This window comes from Hippoglossus hippoglossus, chromosome 6, assembly GCF_009819705.1.
Source record: "Hippoglossus hippoglossus isolate fHipHip1 chromosome 6, fHipHip1.pri, whole genome shotgun sequence".
Taxonomy (NCBI): Eukaryota; Metazoa; Chordata; class Actinopteri; order Pleuronectiformes; family Pleuronectidae; genus Hippoglossus; species Hippoglossus hippoglossus.
In genome coordinates this window covers 11,723,756-11,745,823 of record NC_047156.1, presented here as the reverse complement: position 1 = coordinate 11,745,823, position 22,068 = coordinate 11,723,756, and the positions used below count along the sequence as shown (strand labels likewise).

Below are 22,068 nucleotides of genomic sequence, written 5' to 3'. Positions count from 1 at the left end.
TTTAACAGCATTGCATTGTAAAGATAGTGATGACAAAGGAAAATATTCTGGTTTGAGAATGCATTTAATTTAAATAAAGGAAAATCATGACCATGTTTAATGCTGTTGTATGTGTGCAAGAATCATTTTAACATTATTATTTTATTTGTTGACAATTGCAATCAAGCTCCTTAGGAGGAAGTATTTTAATTCCCTTTTTTCTCCTCAGTTGAATGTGTTCTTCCTTATCCAAATAACACATGACTCTCTACCAACAGGAAATGTGATATTTCCAAATACCCTCAGTTTCTATGCTCTCTCCACAGAACATTTTAAACCCGGCCCCTCCCTCAGCGACTGCTTCACACTGCTTAGCGAGCAGGGACAGGAAACTGCAGCTTATACCGTCTTCTTCTGTCAGAGCTTGGGTTAGACAAAGCTCTAAATCTTGGATATTTAGGTGGACAACAAATGAAGGGATATATGGTGAGTATAAGCTATCAATGTGTGCTATTGTTCTGGTTTACATAAAAGGGGCAATGAGCAGAAGACAGTAGCAGACACCAAACAAGGTTTTAAGATATTTGTCACATGAACTTGTGGATATGAATGTGAATCAGATAATTTGAAGAAGGCAAGTATTACTTTACAAGTAAGGGTCAGAGTTTCGCTGTCCAAATCCAAAATCCAACAAGTATAAGGGGATAAATCACCATGGTAATGTATGCTCAACTTCTAATCTGCTTGAGAGAAGGTCAAGTTTGAGATAACAGATCAACCCTAACCCAATCAGATCACTGCCATCAACCTACACGATCCTGACAGGGACAAATGACTTCACAGGAGAGTTACAACAAATATAGACCATGATAGCTTCATATTAATTAAAATGTCAGATTGAACGATTGACTTCATCAGACATGAACCGCTCTCCTCATGTTTTGTTCCTTTTATTTTTTTTTTATAGATCTGTTTTTTCAGCAGAAGATGGCGCTGCTGAGCCACACGGCTGAGCGGGTTGGCAGCGACAGCTTGGAGAAATGGGAGTTAGTTGGCTCTGGGGGGTTTGGTCATGTCTATAAAGCCAGGCACAAGGACTGGGGGTTTGATGTGGCCATTAAGCTACTTCGAGAAGGTGTTGGGTAAATGAATGAATACCTATTTATAGATATTTTGAATGAGTAATGCGTGCACATCCATGTATGTTATAGTTCAAGTTGTTTTCTCTCTACTCCTTCCACAATAAGGTGTTCCAGTGCCCTGATGCCAAAGGAGAAAGCACTGTCTGAAGAAGTTAATCATATGGATAAGGCATCCTGTGAGTTTGTGCTGAGGGTTTATGGAATTTATGAGGGAAATACACCATTTGGAGGCCTCTCCATGCAAAAGGGAATAGTTATGGAGTTCATGAGCAGAGGATCAGTACAGGACCTGCTGAAGGACCTGTGTGGTCCTCCACCGTGGCCCCTGGCCTTCCGCTTGGCCCATCAAGTGGCTCTCGGCATGAACTTCCTCCATTCAAGGAACCTTATGCACCACGACTTGAAACCAAGTAATGTCCTGCTGAATGACGACCTGAACGCCAAGGTAGAGTGCATCAACCTAAACTCTTGGCTTTATATTCAATGCAAAGCTTATTAAATAGTTTAACGTGTGCCTTGTTGCTCAGTAGCTCGCAGACTTTGGTCTGTCCAGGGTTTCCACCAGTGCTTTGAACAGCAGCGAGAAAATGACAGGAGAGGTCGGAGGCACGTACAAGTACATGCCTCCTGAGGCTTTTGATGCATCATATGAACCTGTCCGTGCTTTTGACAGATACAGGTAAACATTTAAAAGAATACTTTTAAATTGTAATACTGTTTGGATACTCACTATTAAGTCTTTTTCTTTGTGAGCTATGGCATCCTTCTCTGGTCTATTGTTACTGGGAAAGAGCCATATCCAAGTACGTACAGTTCCTTTTATTGTCTTAAAAATGTGTTTGTTTATTTTCAAATTTAAGCTTCAGATCTTTTATTTAGCAAAATTACATCCTGCCGTTTTTTTTTCACATTCGCTTGGTTATCACTTCACAAATAAACTAAGGATAATGAATGTTAATTACACACATATGTACACATGATCAGTTGTGTTTGCATGTTTTAATGCATATTTTTGTTATATCACACGAACTACAGGGGCTGGTAGCAGCCTTGTTGCACTGAAGATCCCTAAAGGGGACAGACCTTCCTGTGAGAAAATTAACCAGAGGGAGGTAGAAGGGTTAGAGGAGCTGGTTGACCTCATGAAGATGTGCTGGGACGAGAATCCTGCCAAGAGGCCTGCCTTTAAAGGTGTGTATCAGTTATGGATCACGTTGACCACATTCAAACATGTGCTACTCTAAAGCTGTTTTCAGACATGAACTCTGGAAAATGTCCAGGTCCGGAGTTTGTCTTTTGTATATAATGAACACAGCAGGAGATTCTCCGGGTCAGACACGTTCACAACCAAAGTTTGAAACCAACTAAAGCTATAACCTTGAATTGAATGGGCTCGAGGGCCTTTTGTCAATTAAAACTTACAGCTGCATCACCACTGTTCATTCACACACACAATATGATTTACAAACCCTTTATCTCCTAAAACAAAACTTGATTTATGTTTCAGAGTGCCTTGAAGTCACTGAGGATGGTTTCTCAAAGCACAAGAAGGAAATTCATGGTGCAGTTCATCATGTCTTGACAGGACTGGTAAAACTCATAAATTTATGAATAATATTATATATATATATATATATAATATATGAATGAAATATAGTGCTGATTCATAATGATTTATAATTTATAGGAAAAGTGTCTAATTGGTTTATTTCTTACTCTCATATTTACCTCCTCTTATAGGAGTCACATACCAGTAATCAATATTCAAACAGAAGTGTGCCGCTCAGTTTTTCACCTCAGACACCAGGTAAATTAATCAGTTGAATTTAATCTGATTAATGAGTCTTTACTTTCCATAATGAAACATGCGGATGTTTCTTTCTCTTCTTTTTTCAGAACAGTCAAAGTCACATGATAAGAAGGATCCTGTCAGAGTTACACAAACTGAAAAGGTATGTCAAATACATTTTCAGTCAATTTTTTTAATCTATCTGGTTACATCATGGGGTACTTACACAGGATTGACTAAAATCGAGTTTTACTTTTGCCAACAGAAGTCCATCAGTGATTCTGAAAAAACATTGAGTGACACGGATAAAGGTGAATGCTTTTTCTCAATGAAAATGGAAATCGATTAAAGTTCTTTTTTTGTTGAGCAAAATCAAATAAACGGGACACTGACATTTATGAAAAGTCACATTTATAATATAATTTAAAAAAATGTTTTAATCGTTTTCATTTTCAAATAGCAAAGTTCATTGACGACAACAGAGCGGATATAATTCAAAACGTTTCTGAAGTAATGGCAATCGTAGACGAGCTCGGGGACCTGGTCCACAGCGAAACATACTCAGTGATCGACGCTAAACAGACCAGCCAGGAGAAGATGAGAGTGCTTTTTCAGAAGACGTTTCGTTCAGGAGGGGTAACCGTCAAAGCCGCCTTCTACACTGTCCTCAAAAGACATCAGCCCAAACTAGTCGAGAGGCTCAGTACGATTTTTTCCTTTTTCTTTTAAAGCAATCAAACATGTTAAAAGTTGTTCAAGTTATTAATAACATTTTCTTTTCTCTCAGGTGGAATATACTGAAGCATATGTGGCCCGCCGACATTTTCTAAAGTGTCGAGGACTTTCATGTTCTCATCCGACATGTTCAATTTCGAAATGTTCTACATCCATCCGTCAATGTATCCATTATCTATACCCCTTATCCTTGAGCCAATCCCAGCCGACATACCCTGAGAGGCAGGGTACACCCTGGACAGGTCCGCAACGTATCCCAGTACCAACAACCATCCATGCCCATGTTCACAGTGTGTCTCCATTTAACCAAACCCCAATCTGTATATCTTTGGACTGTGGGAGGAAGGAGGTGTACCAAGTATACAAAACAAGTACCTTCTTGCTGTGAGGCAACAGTGCTACCCACTGTAACACCGTTCTACCCTTGTATGTAACATCAATTTGTATATATGTAATTGTATATGTAACATAGCTGTAGTGTTACTACAAATCATGTGTATAATTTCTTAAATAAACACATTTGTCATATTTTTGATTGTTCATGAAGTAGCATGGTGTTTTGAGTTTTCCATTGTTGATTATGAGTGTGTGTGTGTGTGTGTGTGTGTGTGTGTGTGTGTGTGTGTGGGTGGGTGTTTATGTATGGCTTCCTCCACGGGGTTTGAGATAGAGAGAGAGAGAAAAAGAGAGATAGGCAGAAAGAGAAATAGGCAGAGAGAGAGAAATAGGCAGAGAGAGAGAGAGAGAGAGAGAGAGAGAGAGAGAGAGAGAGAGAGAGAGAGAGAGAGAGAGAGAGAGACTGGGTAAGAGGCTTTTCTGGTTCAATCCCTCAGTAACTGTCACAAGCAGTCAGTCAGTCAGTCACCTGCAGATGAAGGTGTCGAGGGCAACCTAGGCAACAAAGTTATTCCCCTGCCTCAGTCTAATACACAGGTCGTTGTTCACAACTCTTCACTAAGTATTAGACTTGATAATAAAAAAACCTTTGGTAAAAAGTATAAAACAGTATCCTCAGAATGAGTGTTTATTTACACACTACTTAAGTTTCAATGTGTTGGCTTCTTTCACACAAACACAGACACATATATGTGTGTTCCTCTCTGTCTGTCTCAAAGGAGCAGAACTTGCGTGCTTGGATTGGACCTTTGCTTTGTTCATAGCTCAGACTCCCTGAGCTCTGCAAAACACACACACACACACACACACACACACACACACACACACACACACACACACACACACACACACACACGTTTACATCATGGTAAGTCTCCGAGGGGAAGGTGCGTTTTAAGTGTCATCTTGACCTACCCCTACTCCTCCACAGTCCTACTCCACCCTAAACACCCATCTCACCCCACCCCATCCTGTATTAATGCTTCCAATCCTCTTTGTGGGAGAGTGACGTCTGCTACTGTCAGAAACAGAGTTAAGCTCTGCAAGCACCAGGAGAACGGAGTGGAGCTCCCAGCCTCGGGGATAACTAAGCATTCTGCTCCTCCAGAGGGACGACTCTCTGCCACCGAGCAAAACCCGACTCTCTTCCCCAGCGGCTGCTCCTGCCTGCCTCCAGCTGGGGAACATACAGGGAAAACAATATTACATTTGATATGTGACGATACCTCAACTGCCGCCCTGACTGAGGGCCTTGATGGCCTCCAAGGATGTGTGCTGAAAAGCTGGAATACAAACTCTCCTCTGGGAAAACATCTCTGATTTAGGAGACAAGTTTTCACCTATTTCTTACAGGTGATCATCAGCTGCGTGCAAACTGCAGCAAACCTTTGTGAAGTCTTGAATTTTGATTTAACTGCTGCGAATGCTGGCAACAAAACAGATGGCAGAACTGCTTCCTCCCATGTCAGGTGTATCTGAAAGGTGTTTGCGTGAACATGCACTCAAAGCACTGGGTGTTTATGAGAGCTTATAATTGAACAGCAATCTGCGTGTGTTGGTGTGTGTCTGTTGGGAGCTGCTGGGGCCACTGTGTACTTGGGGTGTGTGGGTGTGATTTTGTTCATGTGTATGATACAAGTCAGAAGTGCTTAAAGTGTGTGTGTGAGTGTGTCTGTGTGTGTGTGTGAGTGAGGTGGTGGGGCCCTGTGGAGGTTGTAGCCCTGGATTTCCTAGAGATGGAGGGTCATTGTTATGACCGGTTTGGAGATGGAGAGAGGGACAACTACCAGATTGATTATCGGAGGATTGTAGGGGACATGGAACCAGCACGGCCACGCATCTCAAACAGAGATGGGGAACAACCTCCCCCCTTTGGGGCATTTGCCCACCCATCGCCACATGGACATGGGCACGAGACCGCGGCCCAGCGATACAGCGCTACAAGGATCCAGGCTGGATATGAACCAGAAAGGTCAGACTCACTCTCACCATTCACCATCGCATGTAAGGTCGTGACCCCAACGTCATTCCCGACCGTCTCTAATTTGTAGAAGCGACTTTTTGAAACCTTGTAACTAAGTGGGATGTTCTCTGATGTTTGTCTACTAACGTTGGCTGGGTGCTTTTATCCATTTATCAGCTACCTGGGCAGGCAAATCCTCTTACCTGCTGTACTGCTGTCATTCCATTGACAAGGACGGATTCTTTTTTAGTAGCATTTCCTGTCTCAAACTTTGTAATTGGATCTGGCCACAGTGTGTGTGTACGAAACAGAGGTCAGGAGAGAGATGAGCAAAACAACAGCTTTTTCACTAGAGATAAATATATTTAGAAATGGCTGAATGAAGATCTTATTTTCTATTTTAGTGACAATTGACTTGACCAATATTTATTCACACCACTTGAAATCACAGGAAATATTTGATATATAAGATCAGCAAAATGTTAAAAACTAACAAAAGCACAATTAAAATCGATTGAAATCTAGAATTAATGTTAAGAAGCTGTAAAGTTGAACATGATAGAAAATACATTAGATAGAAATATGAGTGTGATTTATTCTGCTATTCCATTGCAGGTAGATACATGTTATATACATGTATTTATGTTATATATTCAATATTCAGACTGGTCATTGTGGGCAATAAGCATTTTATATTTGTGCATTTGTGTGTTTTCTAATATTTCAGCATGGCGGACTACTTGATCAGCGGAGGCACAGGTTATGTTCCTGAAGATGGATTAACAGCACAACAGCTCTTTTCAATCGGTGATGGACTTACATACAAGTAAGAAATGCAAAACACATTGATAAAACACTGACACCGATGCATGTGCAAAAAATGACACATAAGAACACGCACATGGAATTATGCAACATGTTCCATTACATGTTTAGTAATAACAGGGATGACACATCTGCTTGTTTTTTTATGGGGAGGATTATAATAAATAATACGACTTTCAAGGACTCAGAGTGGTGTCACAGACATTAAAAGCAGTGTCTGTGCAAGTGTGTGTGTGTGTGTGTGAGTGAGTGAGTGAGTGTGCATCAAGTGCACTAATGAGTGTTGAGTGTAGTTTCCTTAATGGAGGCTATATGCAGGATTTATCAGTGTTCGGAGGATAAATGCAGAAGGTTGCGGTGGGCTGAGAGGCTGACAGATTACATTATGTCTCCTCACTATCAGCCAAGTTTGAAATAACTGCTGCTCTGGGGAAATGATACAGTTCAAGTACGCCATGAAAGCTATATGTTTTGTTCGTAGGAGTAACTGACACAAGTAGTGGTGATTAATTTAATTTATCTAACACTTTTCCACTTCCAAACTAAAATGCTCTAATGCTCTGACCCTGTGTCTTTCTCTCCTCTCAGTGACTTTTTGATCCTCCCTGGTTTCATAGATTTTACCTCAGACGAGGTGGTAAGTATCATCACACTGTCCGGTAACACAGGCACACATACAGTGCACTGTTTCATTTATGCATATTTTCTTGGCATGTTCATTTGTTGAAGCTAAAGAGGTCAAAGTTTGGTTTCTACATCTAATGGGTCTCTGCTGCTGTTCTTCTGTCATGTGATTCCTTTTGGCTACGAACATCTTCTTGTCCTTGACCTTATTCATAAAATGCTTGCTGAGATTTCCTATTCCTCACAAGCACAGTCAGTTTTCTTTTTTCTATAATTAATCCCTAATTATTTAGCTATGTTCGTTAGTTAAGGGTGCTTGAGCACACGGATGTTTATTTGACTGGCTTTGTTTTCGTCTTTGCTCGCTCTGCTGGGACATTTAATTAATTTCATGCCTCGGTCTCATGGCTTACGGCTGGAAATAGTTGTTCCAAACAACCACACACCTGCGTCAGTAGGTGATTTCATAGTCGGTCTCTAATGTGCTCAAATTATTTTTTAAGATCACTGCATGGCAAAATAAAAACAAACATTATGTTGCCTTTGTGCTGCAGCTGCTACGTTATAGGACCATTGTTTGTAACAAGAAAAATCATGTTGATTCATCTTCCAGCATCAATAAACACACCTCTGGAGTCATTAAGAAAATGTTGCAGAACATTATATTTTAGACTGACTTTGCAATATGGGATTAACAGTGTTACAAGATCACAAGAGGATGTTTCAGTTTCCAAATGCACCACATTTCTAGGATCTAACCTCTGCACTGACGAGGAAGATAACCCTGAAGACTCCTCTCATTTCATCTCCCATGGATACAGTCACCGAGTCATCGATGGCCATCGCCATGGCAGTGAGTACACAGCCCAACCTTACACACAGCATATAACGAACTGTTCACTCAGCTTAACAACCTCCTGTTCCACAGTCTCTTGCATGTCTAATGAAATCTTCCACCTTTTAATGATATTTAACATGTTTGTTTTGTCCTCTGTCTCTGATTGGCTGGTTTCAGCTGATGGGTGGGATTGGCATAATTCATCATAACTGTACTGCTGAGTTTCAGGCCAATGAGGTGCGCAAAGTTAAGGTAAGACAGACCAGGTCACAGTTCGGTAAAAGTTAGATACTGTAGCACCAACAACAGCCATCTTATAGAAAGTTAATTTCAAACACTACACACTGAAAACTACAGAACAATATGGCTGCCACGCCAGACAAGGACAAATCTATCACAGTGAAATTATAACATGAAAACATTTTTATATTTTCGTATCATACAATATTTTCAAATATTTATTTACTATATAAACTTATCACATAACATGGCATGATTTATTAATAAAATATGTATCACATTATAAAGTGAAGCAGATATATGGAATCATTTCTTGTTTTAACATTACACTTTTTACATTATAACAATATACTATTTTATACAAAATACTTATTTTAACATGAAAATATCTTATTTAAACAAAGAAACCATTTTGTTACAATTAACTTCTTTTGTTAAAACATATATTTCGTTCCTGTCAGAAATTTGAACAGGGCTTTATCACCGATCCGGTCGTAATGAGCCCCCGACACACGGTGGGGGATGTGTTCGAGGCCAAGATACGTCACGGTTTCTCTGGGATCCCTGTGACAGAAACCGGCAAGATGGGCAGCAAGCTGGTCGGCATCGTCACCTCCAGAGATATAGACTTTCTGTCTGAGAAGGACCATGACAGACCCCTGGAAGAGGTCAGTGTCTGATATGTATGTGTAGGAGAACACTTAAATAAGTGGGTGGTATAATGATATACTTCTCAAATTTTGATCATTTATCCTCTTTTTGATTCAGGCAATGACAAAAAGAGAAGATTTAGTCGTGGCACCAGCTGGAGTCACACTAAAGGAAGCTAATGATATTCTGCAACGAAGCAAAAAAGGTCAGTCTGTCAGAGAAATCGTACAAATGTAGATTAATAAAGTGATCAACTCTTGGACTGTTTTTACTTGCACTCATTTTACACTCTGACTATTTTAGGTAAACTCCCCATAGTGAATGACAGCGATGAGCTGGTTGCCATCATTGCCAGGACTGATTTGAAGAAGAACAGAGATTATCCACTGGCTTCCAAGGACTCCCGCAAACAGCTTCTGTGTGGGGCTGCCATTGGTACCATGGAGGATGACAAATACAGACTGGACCTTCTGATGCAGGCTGGGGTGGATGTGGTTGTCCTGGTAGGTTGTGACTATGGAACTGCTTACTTTGATGAATTTATCATGCAATACCACATAACAATGAAATGTATTGTTTTAATTTACATTTAAAAAACATCATTGAATTTATTACAACTATTTATCTACAGGACTCTTCCCAAGGAAACTCTGTGTATCAAATCAACATGATAAACTACATCAAACAGAAATATCCTGAGCTTCAGGTGGTTGGAGGAAATGGTGAACTAATCTTCTTTTCTCTGAGCTCTTTAAAAGTAAAAAAAAAAAAATCTGTGTTATCACTATCTCTTATTCTGCTCTTTTCTGTGTCTCTGTCTCTCTCTAGTGGTGACAGCTGCTCAGGCTAAAAACCTCATAGACGCGGGTGTGGATGCTCTGAGGGTGGGCATGGGGTGTGGTTCTATCTGCATCACCCAGGAAGGTATGATGTAGTGTCCAGTATTGTTAACACCTGCAGTAAAATAAAAATGATATATTATATTCATTTAAAATCCACAAAACTAAATGTAGAAATTATCACCCGAGAGAGGATCACAGCAGTGGTCAACACCAGTGCACACATGACATAGAATAAATAAGATACTATGATGAATACAGGAAAATACATAGACAAACAATAAGAGTCATCACTTTGAAAATTAAATAAAATATAAAAACTCTAAAAGTCTGTTTATCCTCACTGACAGGTCTGCAAACTATATTTTATTTAATAAATTCTAGGATATAAAGTGAAAGGAAAAAGAAAGACAAACGAGTTTATATCGCATACAACTAAACTAAGAAAAATGTAATATTGTACGTATTATGTTTAATTTTGCTAACACTTAATATTTCATCCCTTTCCCTTAGTGATGGCATGTGGACGACCCCAAGGAACATCCGTGTACAAGGTGGCAGAGTACGCCCGACGTTTTGGTGTCCCAGTAATCGCTGACGGTGGAATTCAGACTGTTGGACACGTGGTGAAGGCGCTGGCCCTGGGAGCATCTACAGGTGGAAACATGCAATATTTCCTCTGGTCTTACATTATATTATCACACATTTGGAACCGTTTGTGGCTGATAGAAGTATAACAAAAAATCATCAAGGGCCAAAAGTGACAGGACTCTGTCTTCAGATGAGATATTATTATCAATATATTCCTATTTTTATAATAATATTATATTATTAATATATAGGCAGTAGAGTCAATGTGCAAATGTCCTTTTGTTTGCCTATATCCCCGAAGATTTAGGACAGAGTGCCTTGATTTTTTTCTTTTTATTCATATACTTCAATGCAGTGACTCACAAAGCTGCACTCTGGGGGACACATGGCTGTTGAATTTAACTTCTACAAAAAGATTTCTGTTTTCAATATACAAGTGTTTTTTGCAAAATAAAAAAACCCTTATTGTTGAATTTGTTGCCGATGTCAGTTGTATGCATGTTGTCTTCTTCAACCATCATTTAATCCCATTTTGTTTTGTCCCGTCATATTTCCACCTCCAGTGATGATGGGCTCTTTGCTCGCTGCAACCACTGAAGCTCCAGGAGAATATTTCTTCTCTGATGGTGTGCGTCTGAAGAAGTACAGAGGGATGGGCTCCCTGGATGCCATGGAGAAAGATAACAGTCAGAAACGCTACTTCAGGTGGTGTCACGGACGCCCTTGCTCTATTAACATTTGTTGTAGCAAAATCCACAGTTGGAGGACGTCAGTGTGACACATTTATCTCTTCCTCTGTGTGTCCAGTGAGGGAGATAAGGTGAAGGTGGCTCAAGGTGTCTCAGGCTCAGTACAAGATAAAGGCTCCATCCATAAATTTGCTCCTTACCTAATTGCTGGGATCCAACATGGCTGCCAGGACATAGGAGCCAAGAGTTTGTCCATTTTACGGTTAGTGTGTGTGTACTTGTACGTATATCTTTGTGAGGACCGTGGCAAAGCACGTACGGAGTGAGGACATTTTGGGAAAGTGGGGACCTTTTGGTCTGGTCCTCACTTTTTCAAAGGGCTGTTTGACTTGCTTTTAGGGTCAAGGTTATTAGGTTTAGGTTATGGGTTAGCATAAGGGTTACACATTTAGTTGTGATGGTTAAGGTTAGGGTAAGGGGCTAGTGTTATCACCAAGATAGAAGTACAAAAACATGCTTGTGTGTGTGTTTGTGTGTCCTTATTGTACGTTGTTGTGTCAGTGCTTTTGGCTACTAAGAGCTGTTTCTCTCTACCCCAGGTCGATGATGTACTCCGGAGAGCTGAAGTTTGAAAGGAGAACCATGTCTGCTCAGATGGAGGGAGGAGTTCACGGCCTCCACTCGTAAGTCTGACCTCTGACCCCAGTAACCTTTACTCCTCCTCTACAAATCCCTCTTACTCCAAGTGTCTAATTTTTTTCATCCTGATGTCGTCATCCTTATATCCTCTTGTGATACTTATCCTTATGTCTCATGTCTTTAATGTAGTCTGTCATCATCTATTTCCTCTTGTCGTCTAAGCTTCACTCGTATTCAGTCCCTGTGTCAAAAAACGTTTTATTGTCAAATTCAATGTGCATTTCCTTTGGTTAGAAGCATCAAACTGTCTTCTCTTTTCCTCTTTTTTTATCCATGCGGTCATATTAGATATTCTTTTGTGCCATGTAAGTACAACCATGCGTTTATCCCACCTCCATCTTTGTCTTTTGTTCATTCATCTCCATTCAAGACTGCTTTTGTGGTGGTGAAATGTTATGACAACGTAGAAACTGCTGACACTTTACTTTTTTCTATTCCACACAAAGTTATGAGAAGCGGCTTTACTGAGGGGGGAGGAAAAGGAAATGCTCGATCAGGACCTAACGTCCCGGCTCCAGCAGCTATAAGCAGATGCACCGGGCACATGTGACCAAACTACAGACAACACTTCAACACTCCAAAATGTGACACTACTTGTTTGCGTCCTTTTCTCTTCGTCCTGTTTCTCCCATCTTTGGCCCCTTTAAGGTTAGACAAAACAACTTCAACCTGACTCTAAAGGTCAATGGAGAGTCAAAGAGTCACGCCTGTTGATGGACACAACTGTATATGAACCCTTATGAGCAGCCAAGGTATATAGAACCTTATGTAATTAACTACTCTGCTGATCCTTTTCAACAAGCCAATGCACGTCATTACCACTTTAGGACAAGCTTACTGTTGCAGACATAAGGACGTGATGTCTGAATTCCACCCTGATACAGGAAATTATTAAATAAACCTTGAAAAGTTGCAGCCTAATATTTCCATGCTCATTAAATATATCACACAGAGCAATTCAGGATTTGCAAGAAAATCAGAAAGTCGTTTATTTTATTTACAGATAAAAGGACATTACGAAAAAAGTTGTCTTTGACATATTGTTATGAATAATTTACTTAAATTAAAGAACACTTACTTTATTATAGGGAAAAGAAACACAAAAGTTAAACAGATTCACAACAGCTCTGCTGATGGTAAGAGCACACTCCAGAAGACTAAAATAATCGTGAATTGTATTCAGCCATGGTCATATGTTCTAGCATACAGTACACAGAGTAGTACACACAGTAGCACACACAGTAGTACACACAGTAGTACACACAAGTCAGTATGTTTTCATCATCTTACTGCACTGGTTTTGTTGAAGCTAATTCAATTTCTTTCATTGTAAATTTGACTGTAACATGGTGAACCCTCTGCTCTGATCATCTGCATGTAAAAGGAAGTGAGGCTTTAGTCTCAATTCACTAATACACATTTGTGAGCACCTTTAAGGAGCAACCACATGTAATCTCACTTTAGATTTTCCTTTATTAATCTTGTTGGGAGTTGAAATTATTGTATAAAAAACTGTCTTAGAGACAAGACAGAAGAGAATCCATGATTTACATTTGATCATCATTCAGTACAATATCCCCATTTTTTTATACTCATTATACAAATGAGTCGTAGTCTTGAAACACATTGTTAATTATATGGCTATTGACTGTACATAATACATTATACAGATAGTAATGTATATTTTTCAGGCTTAGTATTTTTAAATATGAGTCAGACTGGATTCCAAACCAATCACTCAGTTTAGATTTATTTCTGTATAGAATAAGAGACAAAAATATTTTTTTGAGTTTTTAACATTATTTCTTATTTTTGTGTAAGGTACTCACCATCTTTGGTATTAAATATATAATAACTGGCAACCAAGTGAGGATTACAGAATATACAGAAAATATAATTGTATTATTGTTTCATCCACACAAAGGCTTCAGAATGATATTTATCTGTATATAGTGTTGCATCAATAAAGGTCATTTTGACAAGAGAAATTTTATATTGTCAACATTTTTGTCATACCAAACTAGGGAAATCATGTTGCTGATCTCTTTGAGTTCTATGTGGGTGATTTTTATGATCACCACAAGAGGGCAATATAGTAAAAATTGTTTATAAATAAATAAAAATGTCAAAAATATCACAAAAATGTTGGTCGGCAAGCAATACAAAACCAACCTTTGTATACATCGTGCTCTTTGAAGTTCCATCATTTCTACACCACACAGAGAAAAGTGATCTTAAGCTCCCTCTGACAAGTTTTTAATATTGCCCTATATTGTTTACCTATGTAGATGAAATTGTGTTCAATATCGGCAATACTGTCCCATACGGGAAAGGGTTCAATGATGAAGACACAGCAGTGTTAAACGAAACTGTTTTTGACTCTATATTGTTTGTCCACTCACTACTAAAGACAATTATCTTATATTCTATCATAGACTCTTGGTGTCTCTTTTTCCAGGATAGTTTCACTGTCCAAAAGCTGGGTCAGCATAATGTATCAGTAATATTAATAATGATAATAAATTATGTCCATTACTCTTTCATTAGTCTATGTAATTACAGTATTTTGATCTGTATGTATTTCTCTACAATGTCAAGTGCATTTCACTCACAGCTGGACTTTTACAACATCCTACAATTCAATGGTGTCACTGCAAACACTTAGATCATCAATTTGTCTGCACACATTGACAAATTCTGCCTGTACAACAAGATCCCATTCCAGCTGTTTGCTTTCACTCAGTTTTTTAGTACCTGCCAGTCGGCCAGAGCCCTGGATTTCCTGGGAGGCCAAGCTCAAGGTACGGTAACGCCTGTGGTAAGACAGGTTGGGAATCGCCTGTGGAAGGCTGTGCTGAGCAAAGTTTTGCCCTCTGTTGGCCCAGGAATGTGAGCGCAGTTTTCCTGGCTCCTTGGGATTGCTGCACAGACCCTGGGTTGAGCCAGAGATACTCCCTTTCCAACCCCATTGCTCCAGTGTCCTGCTTTGAGATGTCAAAGAACTTTGAGGTTGGGAGCATCTTGAACTGGGCAGTGTTTTCTCTTGATCCACATCTCCACAGGAAGAAGTTCGGTATAAGGCCTTTTCTACAGAACTGGGCCCATGCTTTGATGTACCTTGGCTTGGAGAGCTCAAAGAATGACTTGAAGAAGCAGGGAACAGTTTTGGAAAACCAAAGATACTGTGGGAGAATAGGGAATCACTGAACAGAGCCTGGTCAATGCTGCGGGACAAGTCTATGGGAGATGGGGGCCGCAGGTCCACAGTAGAGTCAGTCTCTAATCCTAAACTATCCAGTGACGACAGCTGAGAGTCAACTGCATTCATATTCTTGTGAGGTGGGACTGGGGGTGTAGGTAGAGGCAATAGTGTCATCTTTGTTTGGCTGGATTTTGGGAGACAATCGAGCCCATTTCCAGGATGATCCACCATAGAGCAAAGAGGAAGAGCCTCTGATGGTCCCTTACTGATGACATTACAGACCACAAGCTTTTCCTGGTTACCTTGGGAGCAGGAATCATGTGAGGAGAGGACAGGAGAATTTGTAAATTCATTAAAGGGCAGGGTTAGCCCACGCGGAGGGGAGCTGCAGGAGAGGCGAGACCAAGATCCTGGCCGAGGGTCAGTTATGGTCTTGATAGAGGAGTTGTTTTGACAAAATAGAGGGTGTGTGCCAATGAGAGACAAACCGAGACACACCCCAACCTCACAGAGTCTGCAGCCTACCTGATAGCCCCACCAGGACCAAGGCTGGAACCCATAGCCCTCAACCCCACCTAAACCAAGGGCATGCAGAATCCCATAAAGCTGTAGGCCACCACACCCCAACATACACAACGCAGCTCCTACTCCAGCTCCTGCTGCCCTATGCCAGTCCTCCACTTTGGCAAAGGGGCAACTTGCAGATCGTATCACTTCAGGAGATCCTCCACTCTCTCCATTGTCATTCAGTCTGTAGATGTGTTTAGTGTCAACTCGAATTAAGCAGTAGAAGATGAGATAGGAAAATGACAGAAAGATGGTGAGACATACAAACAGACCATGTGGGAATAGCAGGATCATGGTGGGGATGATGTGGAAGAGCTGGAGCATGCCAACACAACCTAGAGAAACTCCAAAATGCAGCAGAGACACACACAGTAACAGGCGAGGTTTGGGCAAAACTGAAAATGAGGTTGAAATAGCGAGTGGGAGTGATAGACGCATGCGAGAGCGCAATGAAAGAAGGAGGAAGGCCAAGGAGAATGCTGAGACTAAACAGGGGAAGGGCAACTCAGAGAGCAGCAGAGAGCCTATAGGGGGAAGACGATCTTGGTGACTGTAAGCATCGTACAGCAAACAGAAAGCTTGGATCCCTGCAAATGCTAACAGGAACAAATGCAGGAGAGTGAAGTAGGGGCATCCTGGCGGACACCGCAGGGGAAGGCCTAACAGGCAGACAACAGAGATAAGGCCAAACACAGTGAAGACAGATCCCAAGCCATAGATGTGAGCTTCCCAAGCAAATCCCCATGTTGCAAGGGCAGAGTTCCAGTCCGAATACAGAGGGACATAAAGGGCAGGGCTGAGACCCAGAGAGGGATGCAGGGACTCATTGAAAGCAAAGTCATCTGGGTAGGTGGGAGTCGAGGACTGGTTTGTTGTTTTGCAGGGTGTGGCAGATGTGTTCATGTTACCGTGCAGGCCTCTGTTCCCGGAGTCATCTGTAAAATATGTACAAAACAATGCATTACCTGTTGTGTCGACGTAAGCTAAATTTAAGATACTAACAAAGTCAGCAAATGGAGCTAGCACACTAAAATAAGATAGGGGAATATATTAAACATTACCTGCAGATAATTATCATGTTAGCCTTGTCATTGTAAGCGTGTTAGCATGTTGACATTACTAGCATTTCGCTTGGATTACTGTTGTGTCCAAAATGCAGTCTTGTTTTGCGACAAGTGTAGCAGTGTACTCTTGTTATTGTATTTTTTGTCTCAAGTTATTGATTAGGATTTCATAAAAACTACATACATTTACCTTTAATAACAACATAACATACAGGCCAAGGTAAAGCACATTGTCAGGATTCATTAGCCCAAAAAAGCATGGTGGAATCTGCCGTGTGTGAAAGTAATCTATAATAAAACAGAGCAGGCTCAGAGCTGGGAATCTCTAACTGGGTCACAGAGAGAGTGGAGCATGGGCAAGTAGATTCTATGTGTTAGTGTGTGTGTGTGCATGTGTTTGTGTGAGTGTGTGAGTGTGTGTCTGTGTGTGTGTGTGTGTGTAAAAGATGGGTGAGTTGGTTAGCCAGTACTGACCAATTGCTGCTCTCATTTTTATCATAGAGCACGATCAAGAGGTGCTTTGCTTTCCTTAACGTTACATCCTTGCATCAAGAAACTGCAGGTGATGAACTTTTACATCTGTTGTGTTACCAATAAATAATGTAAGAACCTCATTCTCTGAGTGAAATTACGTCCACAGTAAACTGCGTGAAGGACGAGGGAACCTACTGGTTATAAATAGGCTGTGTCCTATTTCTGGGCCTTCATTAGTTGTGAAGTGACTTTGTTAATGCAGAAGCAGCAAACAAACAGCGAGAGAATTTCTGAGAGAGGGATTTTCTGTGTACACTTCAAAGTCAGAAAAAAACCCATCTTCACCAGTAGATGCTGTGACAGAAGTACAAATTAATGTTGGTAATATTTGGTAGGTACTTAAAAAACTGTTATCAAATGTGTTGGCATATTGAGGAAGAGATCTCATATACCTCTGTGAAATCCCTTCTCTGCCTTTGTTTGTGGACACAACAAAACATCATTTACTTTAACAAGTGAGTGACGTGTGTGTGTGCGTGTCTGTGTGGTAAACACTGCATGTTGATGTGTGCTCCATATTATGCACTAATCATTGGATATGGGTAATCGACACTGATGGCAGTGTGAATGAAATGTTTCAACATTAACAAGAGAGTGGAGGACTGAGTGGGAGAGACTATGATAAAAGGAGTGACAGCACAAGACAAGAGAGAGAGGGTTGGGGGAAGGATTTTTTTTGTTTTGGAGGAGTGAAATCTTGGGGGAGTGAAGAGATGAAAATCCTTCTGTGAATGTAAAACAACTGTGTCTGCCAGCAGAATGCACAAACACTGCAGTCGCATCAACTTGGAGGCTTTTATTTGAGGTATTGTAGGTATTTAATGCAGCAATGTTATAAATCCTACCATTCATTATAAGCCATAAGTCACGAGCGTTAACTGTGATTGGTGTCAGCTTCTGTAAATAATGGATTCATGACAGGGCTCTTACCATTTTCTGCCTCCATGCCGACAGCTCCTCCGTGGTTTGTAATATCAACCAATCCATCTCCAGTCTTTTTCATCGGGACAGTACCCTCCAGTGTCCTTTTCGGTCCCCAACTGCCAGTGGCTACAGGTGGAGTAGTACCGTCAGAAGTGGGCCCTGGTCCAGCAGACTGTGGTGAAGTTGAGTCCAGGCCTTTTATGTCTGATGGAAGTGAGTCAGACAGAAGAAAAGGTAAGTGGCTATCAGTCGTCTCATTGTGCAAGGACGGTAAAGTTAGTTGATTCTCTCCAGTCGGTGTAGAATTCAATATGGAGCCAGTGCTGGTCTCAGCTGGCTGATACTTCAATGTTTGTGCCTTGGTAGGCTGAGGTGGTACGGCTCCTGATGAAGACCTTTCAGGCTGTGTAGATGTAACTTCTTCTGTTGCACTTTCTGTGGATCTGAAAAGTCCGTTCTCATTAGGATACAAAAGAGATGTCTCTGTGCCGTCCTGTAAATCAGTGTATTCACCAATAACACCTTGTCTATCTGATTCCTCAGATGACGATAAGGCCAAACTCAAAGGTAGACCCTGGAAGTCAACATCGACGGGCTCAAACAGGGAATTCAACGTTGCAAAACTAGATCCGGGAAGTCTTTGCGAGGGCTGCGGGAGATGCTGCACTGCTGTGTCCACGTCTAGCTGTTGTCTTTCCTTGACATTTTCTCCAGTTGAGGCTACAGCATGAAGCGAGAGAGGCAAGGAGAGGGGGAGGAGGAGATACAGATTCCACAGAGAGAGCATGGTGAGGGTCCGCAAACTCCACCGAAACATCACATGCTGCAGGTGTTTGTGGGTTATTGTCCAATCAGGTTTGACAGATCTCGAAATTCAGGTCTCCATGGATCTCGTGCTAATCACACTTGAGGATGGGAGAGAGATAAATCACAGTCACAATCAGTGAAAACAATAACTCTGTTTAACATTGTAAAAAAATCTCTGCATGTGGGGGTAGTGGTAAAATACAAATAATGAAAAGCATTCCAATGAAGTCTATAAAAAGACTCTGTGCCCCAATAAGTCCTGTGACATACCCACATTCACAATAACAGAACATGTAGAGACATTAAACACACAATTGCTCTTTTTCTTATCACCAGTCGAGTTTTAGCATTCTTACCTCATCAACAGCCCGCTCTGCTGCAGCCTCTTTAAACATATATGCTGCTCTGTGTTGCTGCATGCCTGCGGTCTCTCTCTGCGTAGCACTCTGTGTCCTTTCATACTCACTGTGCTGTGCCTCTCTCCTCTCCATCAGACAGTAGACACATGGGACAGACCCCACCTCCTTCCAACAACCCCCCGCTGTCCCACTGCACCGATCCGAATGTGAGTTTGACTGTTTGCACGATCCTGTCCTCCTAAATCTGACACACCACACCGACAATCGTCTATTTGATGGTTGCATTGGATCCTTACAGTCTCCACATGCACTCAAAGAGAAGAGAAGAGAAGAAAAGAGAAAAGTAGAGAAATATGTCACAGGGGCGTTGGAGGGCTCATCAACCAACAGGCACGCATGCACTGAACTAAACAGTGCTATAGATCAATACATGCTGCCACTGAGTGTAATTTACAACTGATGATGTGTCCTCCCTTCCAGAGCAGCCATAACATCAGCAGCTCTGTTTGCAACATGTCACAGCAGAGGATGATGCAGAATACTCTCTTTGAATAGCATTCATGGATAATGCATGATAGTGGTTACTTGTGTACGTATGAACATACAGCACCTCTAAACATATAGCACATGCACTTTTTTTAGCAAGAAACTGCTAAACTGTGACCTTGTTTCCAAGTCAGTTATTAGGGCAAATGTTGCCACCAGCGATCTCTGTCTGATGAGGACATGTTAGTCACTTTCTTTATTTTCCACCTTCCAATGTTATCAGACTTGTTCACACTGTTTTTACCCAATAGGGGGAATCTAGTAGCCTCATGGCCTCATTCAATTCCCAGGGATGGTTCTAAAATAGACGCTGATCCACATACCTTTGGATGCATTTAGTGAAGGTGTTTAAAGCACAGTCACACATTGTGTACCATTTGTGTCCCGCTGTTGTAAGGAACTGAAAAGTTATGTTAAGCCGGGGTTATTGTGTTTGAATTCTGCCAAATGCATATTGATTCTTTTTCTATCAAAAAAAGTATTGATTTGACTGCCTCACAAAAAAAACTGTCCAAATATTTATTGTAAAACTCACATTCATAAAGGCTTATTCTGAATACATAGAATATTGACAGCAAATAAAAAGTCATTTATAACACTGTGATTCCCATAGTCTGAAAGTCAAGGCTATTTCAGATCAGTCAGTGGTGAAGACAGCAACTTCCAGAGGGGGGTGAACAACCTGATGTCTGATGAGGACACAGGAAAGCATCAACCGAGCCGTAACTAAAGGGACTGGAAAGGAACAATGACAGGCCAAACATATGAGCTCAGTGAGCGACGTGGCCAAATTATTGCCGCCTCACACTCGCTATCCTAACTCATTGGGCAACTGGTCTCTGTTTAGACAAGTCATCCTCCAACAAGACAAAGTCAGCAGGGACCGGGGTCCAGCTGGGAATGTAGACAATCAGGACAAGACACAGAAACAAAGCTGCACAAGCAAAGAGGGGGATAAAAGCAAGCCATGACCCTGGTTAGGATAAAGAGTGTAGATGAGTTTTATGATACTGGATGTTGAGTCCTGAGGTGCAGAGCTTAACACTCAGGCCTCAAGGAGGTTCTGGCCTCCAACCTGTGTGCTGAGGCCTTTCTGTGTTGATTTTGCATGTTCAAATCTAAATTACCCATAGATGTGATCGTGAGCATGAATTTCAGTCAGTGTAGAATACAAGATAAGATGAACTTCATTGAACCCACGTCGGGGAAATGCACTTGTTATAGCAGCAGTTAGTCAGAATGAGGTAAACACGAGAACGTGTGAAGGTATAAAATAGAATAAAATAGGCCATAAAAATAGAATAAAAATACAGTGAATATGTACATACTATACTGTATAACAGGCAAGAAACCTACTTGAAGATTCACGAGGATGTGTACTGTATTTATGCATTGTGTAAAAGGAGATATTGAAATAAACATATACATATATGCATTCATAAATGTTGTAAGTATACAGACAGGAATGATATAGTTAGTTAGTTAGTTGGTTGGTTAGTTAGTTAGTTAGTAGTTGACACAAACAAATATAACATTTGACACCAAACTATAAAATAAGCATTTACATACAAACCAAATCCATTAAGAGGAAAAAATATAATGATTAGCACAGGATGATCTTTTATTCTTGAAAACATACTGGCACTCTCATATTGAAAGAGAAGTATACAACATGGTTGTATACTATGGTTCTTTTATCAGTTTTATTACGGATATAAAATGTTATGTGTTACAGTATATCTTTATGTGATCGGCTCCAGCTTGTACAAAATTCTGCAGCCAAGGTTTTCAATGAGAAATAGGAAGAGAGATCACATTACTCTGGCTTTAGCGTCTTTAAACTGGCTTCCAGTATCACTGAGGATTGATTTAAAAAATAATTGTACTTGTTTTTAAGTCTTTAATGGTACAGCACCTTCATACATCTGTGATTGTTTGTCAGTGTATGTTTCTAACCGTCCCCTAAGGTCAAACTACAAAAAGTTTGGGGAAGCAGCTTTCTGTTGCTATGCACCAATGGTTTGGAGGAAACTCCCACCTTACATCATACAAGCTACTTCTGTTG

General features: G+C 40.7%; 3 protein-coding genes across 6 annotated transcripts; 2 read left to right on the top strand and 1 right to left on the bottom strand.

Annotated features, from left to right (window-relative positions):
- The first annotated feature begins 316 nt into the window (after positions 1-316).
- Positions 317-4,176, top strand: LOC117762684 (receptor-interacting serine/threonine-protein kinase 3-like). Of its 3 annotated transcripts, none has more exons than XM_034587199.1 (12): positions 317-465; positions 964-1,121; positions 1,227-1,566; positions 1,652-1,800; positions 1,875-1,924; positions 2,157-2,312; positions 2,629-2,711; positions 2,862-2,928; positions 3,018-3,073; positions 3,176-3,221; positions 3,371-3,614; positions 3,832-4,176. In XM_034587199.1, the coding sequence occupies exons 1-12, from the start codon at positions 451-453 to the stop codon at positions 4,031-4,033; spliced, it is 1,566 nt and encodes a 521-aa protein (XP_034443090.1). In that variant the 5' UTR covers positions 317-450; the 3' UTR covers positions 4,034-4,176. The 3 variants fall into 3 exon arrangements, with proteins under 3 accessions (XP_034443090.1, XP_034443089.1, XP_034443091.1); XM_034587198.1 differs by having other exon boundaries at positions 961-1,121; XM_034587200.1 differs by lacking the exon at positions 3,832-4,176 and adding an exon at positions 3,698-3,782 and having other exon boundaries at positions 961-1,121; positions 3,371-3,613.
- A 742-nt stretch (positions 4,177-4,918) lies between these two features.
- impdh1a (IMP (inosine 5'-monophosphate) dehydrogenase 1a) lies at positions 4,919-14,496 on the top strand. 2 transcript variants are annotated; one of them, XM_034588470.1, is made up of 15 exons: positions 4,919-6,013; positions 6,732-6,830; positions 7,418-7,466; positions 8,205-8,306; positions 8,469-8,543; positions 8,993-9,199; positions 9,300-9,387; positions 9,486-9,685; positions 9,814-9,904; positions 10,011-10,106; positions 10,535-10,678; positions 11,176-11,317; positions 11,420-11,563; positions 11,901-11,984; positions 12,633-14,496. In XM_034588470.1, exons 1-15 carry the CDS (start codon positions 5,778-5,780, stop codon positions 12,712-12,714), a joined length of 1,839 nt encoding a protein of 612 aa, XP_034444361.1. In that variant the 5' UTR covers positions 4,919-5,777; the 3' UTR covers positions 12,715-14,496. The 2 variants fall into 2 exon arrangements, with proteins under 2 accessions (XP_034444361.1, XP_034444362.1); XM_034588471.1 differs by having other exon boundaries at positions 4,920-6,013; positions 12,447-14,494.
- A 65-nt stretch (positions 14,497-14,561) lies between these two features.
- Positions 14,562-20,373, bottom strand: LOC117763388 (proline-rich transmembrane protein 4). The gene is made up of 3 exons (XM_034588469.1): positions 19,455-20,373; positions 18,298-19,196; positions 14,562-16,704 (listed from the first exon to the last, which is right to left on the bottom strand). The coding sequence occupies exons 2-3, from the start codon at positions 19,106-19,108 to the stop codon at positions 14,633-14,635; spliced, it is 2,883 nt and encodes a 960-aa protein (XP_034444360.1). The 5' UTR covers positions 19,109-19,196; positions 19,455-20,373; the 3' UTR covers positions 14,562-14,632.
- Positions 20,374-22,068: the final 1,695 nt, after the last annotated feature.

What these genes read in the sequence shown, in the direction of transcription:
- LOC117762684 (XM_034587198.1), top strand. An exon ending in ATGACGACCTGAACGCCAAG is followed by an intron (nt 1,567 to 1,651) that starts GTAGAGTGCATC and finishes GTTGCTCAGTAG; the next exon opens with CTCGCAGACTTTGGTCTGTC. An exon ending in CAAGAGGCCTGCCTTTAAAG is followed by an intron (nt 2,313 to 2,628) that starts GTGTGTATCAGT and finishes TTTATGTTTCAG; the next exon opens with AGTGCCTTGAAGTCACTGAG.
- impdh1a (XM_034588470.1), top strand. Translation starts at nt 5,778, where the DNA reads ATGGAGGGTCATTGTTATGACCGGTTTGGAGATGGAGAGAGGGACAAC. An exon ending in ATGAGGTGCGCAAAGTTAAG is followed by an intron (nt 8,544 to 8,992) that starts GTAAGACAGACC and finishes CGTTCCTGTCAG; the next exon opens with AAATTTGAACAGGGCTTTAT. An exon ending in GGGTGGATGTGGTTGTCCTG is followed by an intron (nt 9,686 to 9,813) that starts GTAGGTTGTGAC and finishes ATTTATCTACAG; the next exon opens with GACTCTTCCCAAGGAAACTC.
- LOC117763388 (XM_034588469.1), bottom strand. Translation starts at nt 19,108, where the DNA reads ATGTTTCGGTGGAGTTTGCGGACCCTCACCATGCTCTCTCTGTGGAAT. An exon ending in CGGCATGGAGGCAGAAAATG is followed by an intron (nt 16,705 to 18,297) that starts GTAAGAGCCCTG and finishes CATATTTTACAG; the next exon opens with ATGACTCCGGGAACAGAGGC.